The sequence below is a fragment of the Arachis duranensis genome, unplaced genomic scaffold (genome assembly GCF_000817695.3).
Source record: "Arachis duranensis cultivar V14167 unplaced genomic scaffold, aradu.V14167.gnm2.J7QH unplaced_Scaffold_190018, whole genome shotgun sequence".
Taxonomy (NCBI): Eukaryota; Viridiplantae; Streptophyta; class Magnoliopsida; order Fabales; family Fabaceae; genus Arachis; species Arachis duranensis.
The window spans coordinates 4,239-11,019 of NW_026264474.1; the positions used below are offsets into that span (position 1 = coordinate 4,239).

The 6,781-nt window shown below is 34.5% G+C and overlaps 1 protein-coding gene and 1 long non-coding RNA gene across 2 annotated transcripts; both read left to right on the plus strand.

Moving 5' to 3' along the window:
* Positions 1-76: 76 nt before the first annotated feature.
* Positions 77-2,046, plus strand: LOC107472600 (protein NDL2; the record flags this gene model as incomplete). Its single annotated transcript, XM_016092109.2, has 8 exons — positions 77-123; positions 271-331; positions 446-532; positions 624-701; positions 783-839; positions 951-1,006; positions 1,210-1,345; positions 1,432-2,046. Coding segments are annotated over 8 exons (735 nt in total), but the record flags the coding sequence as incomplete, so codon positions are not given.
* Positions 2,047-5,175: 3,129 nt separating this feature from the next.
* LOC107472601 (uncharacterized) lies at positions 5,176-6,768 on the plus strand. The gene is made up of 3 exons (XR_001588815.3): positions 5,176-5,252; positions 5,374-5,503; positions 6,400-6,768. It is a non-coding gene; the product is annotated as an uncharacterized LOC107472601 (long non-coding RNA).
* The last annotated feature ends 13 nt before the right edge of the window (positions 6,769-6,781 follow it).

Below are 6,781 nucleotides of genomic sequence, written 5' to 3' on the forward strand. Positions count from 1 at the left end.
TATATCTCCTCACTGTTATAAATTCCTTCATTGGTAATATTTTAAGTTCTTGCTTTCTTATCATCTTGTACTTTGTTCAAGAGTTGTTGCAGATCAAATAGCCGAGGTTCTCAACTTTTTTGGGTGAGTAAGTTCAAGCTTAATCTGTAATTGATTTCCATTTAATGACATAAAGTAAATTAGTTTACACCAATTTCCATTAGGCTTTGAATATTGGCAGTTGTTCGTTTTGAGAAGGCAATCTGACCCCGACATTCTTTTTTTCTGTAGTCTTAGTGCAGTAATGTGCATAGGAGTAGCTGCCGGGGCTTACATTCTTACCTTATTTGCTGTAAGTTATTATGTTGGTGCTATGCAGCCTCTCCCCTTTTTAAATTACATTAGAGTTTCAATGATGGATCGTCCAATTTTTCTGATGTTTTTATGTGTTTACTGTTTACAATAGATGAAGTATAGACAACGTGTACTTGGTTTGATACTTGTTTCACCTCTATGCAAAGAACCATCTTGGACTGAGTGGTTGTGCAACAAGGTTCTTTTTCTATACCTAAAAGGCTAAAACACTATGTTGTCTTGTAAAAATAAATGTCACTTCTTTCTTATGATTTTGGTAACATATGCAGGTCATGTCAAATTTACTCTATTTTTGTGGCATGTGCGGGGTGGCAAAGGAAATGTTGCTGAAGCGGTACTATAGCAAGGTATACTTTATGCATCCAAATTCCCTCTTTCTACTTCCATTTAGTGAGGCTGAGTTATTTGCTTTTTTATTATGGTGATAGGACATTCGAGGTGGTGCTCAATTCCCAGAGTCAGATATAGTTAAAGCTTGCCGAAGGGTTAGTGAATATTTTTTGTCGTACAACAACTCTATTATGGCTGGTTGCTGGTTACTTGAAGCTGACCACAACTCGTCTTTGTCTGATGTAATATTTTCTGCCTTCTGACAGTCACTGGACGAGATGCACAGTTTGAATGTGTGGCGGTTCCTTGAAGCTATTAATGGGTAAGATTACTTTCTCACTGCAAGATATTAATTCTTTCTAGAGTTGCAACTTCATTTGAATATAGTTGTGGTTAATCTATTTCCATCAGCAAAAATGGATACGCCTACACTTCAGTTCAGTATGTCTTCGACAGCATTGTGCTCGTTGCTCTGTGATAATCACTTTTGTCCCGCCCTTAACTTTTTGTATTGTCGTGTAACAGGAGGCCGGACTTAAGTGAAGGATTGAGAAAATTAAATTGCCGTTCACTAATTTTTGTTGGGGATATGTCTCCTTTCCACTCGGAAGCTCTCCATATTACTTCAAAGTTAGACAGGCGATTCAGTGCCCTAGTCGAGGTGTTTAATATTGCTCGACTGGATGAAATTTGAATGTGTTAACGAGCTATAGATTTGATGGCTGTTTTTTTTTTGTGTAACTACAGGTTCAAGCATGCGGGTCTATAGTGACAGAGGAGCAGCCTCATGCTATGTTAATACCAATAGAGTACTTTCTGATGGGATATGGTTTGTACAGGCAATCCAAGAGTCTCAGCCCTAGAAGTCCGTTGAGTCCATCGTGGATCTCGCCGGAGCTTTTTACGCCAGAGAGCATGGGTTTGAAATTGAAACCGATAAAGACACGAATTCCCACGTAAACCCAGTAGATGAATGAGGTTGCTTCTGATTTTTGATCTGTTTAATTGAATTCTCGGGTTAGTTGGAATATCTGATGAATGAAGTGATTCCAGATTGCTTGTAGATAAAGGTGATGATGAAAATAAGAAATCAACCACAAAAGAAATGGGAAAGAATTTGGTTGAAATCAACAGATAGTAATTCTTTGATTTGTAATCATATAGATATTTTAATTGATGATCTGAAGCCTGAATGGTAGATAAAGCTTCGGAATTGTCGTTTTTGGATTACCAAAAAGAGAAACAAAAGGATGTTGTGGTTATGATTGTAAAGCAAACATGGAGGGCAAATTGTTACTTCATGCAAATGTCTTGTTTCTGAAGTAATTTCATCATGTTGAAATAGAATAGCGTCTTTCTTAATTGAAGGTATGAACATTTATTGGAATCTTAATATGATGTATGTCAGTATGTGAAATAAAGTTCAATTGTTCATGCACATGGTTGTTAATAACAAGGGGAAAAAATACAATTTAAAAGCCAAAAATAAAAACAAAATAAAAGGGTTCGGATTGCCTGAAAATTCTTTAATGAATAAAAAGTTTAGAATGAAAATAACTTGAAAAGATACTATTTGCTTAAGTCATTTTTTTGCATCAATTATAAGTGCATGAACAGTTAAAAAACCGGTATTAACATTTGACATCGATTATACGAAAGCACATTTTTTAGAACAACTATATCTCATTATGTAATAATATACCAAACTGGTGGCGAATCATGCACTAAAAATAAAATAAAATAAAAGTTTTGGTTGATCACATTGGGTGTGTTTGGTAATCACGTTTGAAAGAAAAAAACACGTTAGAGTTTCTTGAAAGCTTCACTTTTTTGTTTGGCTAATTTTCTTCTTTACAAACGTAGAAGTGCTTTTGTTCCTAAACCAACGTTTACAAGAAGCAATAATTTCTAGCTTCTCCGTTGCACTAACGTGCTTTTAGCTAATACCTTCAATATTTATTTTTTTTACCAACTTTATCCTTTATACATATTATTGCATTATTTATAGAATTCTTATTATTCCTCTCTATATGAACTCTTTTTTATTATTTTTTATCAATTTTTTATTTGACATTATATATTTTTATAGTTATAATTTTTGTGTATTATATTTATTATTATCTTTTTATAATAGAATTTATTGATTCCATTAAATAATAATAATAATAGTTAAAAATTATAATGTACTAAAAAAGAGTACTAAGAGTATTAAAAATATACTATATAAAAAATATATAAGAAAAAAATATAAAAAAATTAAACATGTATAAAAAAATAATATTATAATTTAATGTCATGTCCTTTTAAGTAATTATCTATCTAAAAGTGATTTTAACTAATGTTATCCAAACAAAATTTATTTTATTAAAATCAATTTTGGTAAAGAGTTGCCAAACATAAATCATGTTGACACAAACTTACTTCTATCCAAAATCAATTCTATAAAATCACTTTTATTCAAACTCCAGATTGAACAACCACAATCCAAACACACACTGAATCGTAAATGGATAAAAAATACGGTTCAAATTAAAGCCAAAATCAGAGATTTAAAAAACCGGTGTTGAACCGTCGAACCGACCAAAAACAGGTCGATCGAACCGAACAAAATCTGACCGGTTTTCTGAATTTTAGCAAAAATGGCGTCGTATGATTGAGGAACCCTGACCATTACCCAACCCTTCCACAACGGCAAAGCAAAACGCGCCGCACCCACTCACTCCCATCACCCTCGACCTCGAGCTTCTCCTTCCTCTCATCGTTGCCGAGCTCGTCCCTTACTTCCGTCTAGCCACCGGCCTTCTACCGCCGCCGTCGCAGCTTCCTTCCCCTCCATCGTGCAACCACCGTTTGAGCTTCGAAACCACCGTCGCCGGTTTCGCCTCCTGCCTCCGTCGCACAGCCACTGTCCCGCAGGCGCCATAGAGACGAGAAAGAGATTTTTATCTGGTTCTGAGATTACAGGCAGGGGTAGGGGGACCACGGACAAGTGTGAAAATACCAAAATTTTGGTGGCATCTAGGAGGAGTGTGAAGCCTTCCATGATTGAGCTTCACCGTGCTACCCTTCAGTTTCATGGCTATGCCCCTGAAGGTGAATTCCACTTTCACCAACTGTAATTATTTTTTTCTACTTGAGTCATCTCCATCAATAAATAGTTTCTCATGTTACTGATGTAAGGTTGAAAACAAACAAAAAGAACTAAGAAGCACCCGATATTTATTTCACTTTTTTTTTTTTTGTTTAGAAAGCTAAAACAAGATTCAGAGGTGATACTAGAAACTCATACACCTAGCATTCGTTTTGAGGTATTGAGAGACTCAGTATCATATTTGTTGGTTTAGAGACGGGTAGTAAAATTTTTGTCTCTATTATTAAAATTTCAGTATTTCGATACTTCTAAAAAGTGGAAACACATAGGACTAAAATTTTTAGAGATTGAGACTGAAACTTTAATAACATTTTATATATAAAATAAAATACCTTCATTTCAATTAATTAATTCTAATTTTACTGTTTGTACAAATTAAATTAGAATTTCATTCTTATTTCAATTTCTATCTCCCACTTTGTACCAAACAGAATACTAAAATTTATTTTAATCTCAATTTTTGTCTCTCAATCTCAATCTCAATCTTTTCATCTTTGCCACCAAACTTGTTTTCCTTCCTTTATCATGCTAACTTTTTTGTTACTAATCAACATTTGATTCACTATCATAGCAAGCTTTATGTTGCATGCTTATTTCTTTATGTTGAAGTACTTGATTTATGTATTTTTAGGACTGAACGAACTTATATCAAAATAAATTGTAACGTTTGCTTGATTTAATGCAAGGTATGTGTTTTTTTTAATAATGTGTTGAATGTGTGGGTTTAAAGAAGTTTTTTAGTGCAAGAATTTCAGCTTATATTAGGATTGTTCAATTCTTTAGTTATTTTGTGTATATACTTTGGATTGAGTTTTTTTTTATTTGTTCAATAAATCAGATTATATAATTTTTAAGAAAATGCAAAAAATGAATTTAACTATCAATAATATTTTGTTGATATATGTAAATAAATTATAATTATATTTTAATGTATTTATTTATATTTTATTATAAAACGGATACCAGAGATAATAAACATCTTATGTTATAAAAAGCTGATTTTGGGATTCACTAAGGTTCAAACTCTTGATCTTTTAGATCTAGAATTCTAATGCACGTCATGAAACCACTCATTCTAAAAGCATAACCTGACAAGACAATGTAATACTAATAATCATATCTTTAATACTTTCTAAACCTCTATTGTATACAGCTTAAGCCATTAATTTCCTATACTTTTTCAAATTAATAGATCATTAAACTAATAATTAAAGCGATTCGATAGCCGATCCCATCATGAAAGAATTCAAATTAGTAAATTAGTTTGAAAATCCCAAAATACCCTAACAACTACACGAAATCCGTGATCTTCCCCCACAGCTCTCTCAAACACCATACAACAGCCACTTCCTTCACACTGCGGTTGTGCTTCTCTCTCGCCGCCGGTCAGATCTCTGCACCGATCTGCTCTCTTCTAGTTTTTTATTTTTTTGCCTCTCTCGTTATCTTGATTATTTGATTATTGAATATTGATGACTTGATCTGTTAAGGATATGGATTTTAAATTGTTTTGTTCATCTATCTATCTATTTTATTAGATTAGTCCCTGTCGCCACCACTGACAGCCTCCGCATACTCCTTCCCTCATCGGTGGCTGAGTTACTTGCTGCTGACCTGCTGCTCACTCCTTCCCTCCGCCGCAATCACCGCTTCTTCCTCGTGATCCAGGTGAGTTTTTTTTTTTTAAATCTTCCTTTGATGAATTTTTTATGTTATGATTTTATTTGTGTACTCTGTTCCTATGATTTTTTAAGGATTCCAAAGTTGTGCAATATGTTCTGTGTATATTGGGTTATTATGTTTTTTTTATTTGTTCTTATGATTTTTTATCATTCCAAATCTGTTCTTATGATTTATATTTGTGTAATCTGTTCTTATAATTTTTTAAGGATTCCAAATTTGTGCAATATGTTCGGGGTATGTTAGGGTTATTATGATTTTTTTATCTTTCTTTGGTTTTTTCCTTTTTGTTTCTCTTGATTGTATTTACATTAGGGTTATATTTTCTTTTGCTGTTGAATGTGCAATCTGTTCTGTGTAATCGTTGCAATCTTTTCTATTTCTTGTGAGTAGTGACACTGTCTGAGTAGATTATTGCGTTTGATGAATCTGGTGGTGGGCTTGGTTAAGGTGGTTTGTGTTTAGGAAGTGGTGGGTAATATGGTGGTTAGGTTGCTTTTGTATGGTTAAAGAGATGTGTGATGATTGTCATGATTCCTTGCATTGTGGTTACGTGTGTGTGTGTGTGCTCTAACTTATCCGTGTTTGGAAGGTTGTGGTTACTTGTGTTGAATCCAGGTTTTAAACTGTTTATGTAAGTGATTTTTGTGGATGTAGTTTCAGATGGCTATGAAGCCATGAGGGAGTTAAGGTAGAAGAACCTGAAGTTCTGGCGTGCTCTCCTATTGAGAGAACACTAAGAACCTTTTCCTTTGTTTCTTTAATGTATTAATAATGCTATTTTAATATTCTCTCAAGCAGATGACATTGATGGAAATAAAGCAGCTTTGGTCTTTACTTAGAAATCATTCAGATCTGATACATCATTTTCTAATTTGCGGCAGGTAGAAGAGTGAAAGAGAAAAGGATTGGAGTCATTTGTACAAAATGCTTCAGCACCAAATTGTGCAATCCCCTGCTAGGCTAGGCCTCACAAACCCGAATTCACCATCCATTCCGAATCCTACTCCGCCAAAGCTCCCTCCCTCACAGAGCCATCATCACCAGCCCCACCTAGACCGCCACGCAGCTGGCCCTTCTGCAGCTCTGCTCTATCTTCTCCCACCTCTCCCTCGAGCACAAGCACTTCTTCAACAAATGGCTTCCTTAACTTCTAAGCTCTTTGAAGTTTCACCCAACAGGTCGCTTTGGGTCACTGCATTCCGAGGATCCATCCCCACCTTCCTTTCTACCCAAGGCCAAGCTCATTCATCTACCCCACATGAT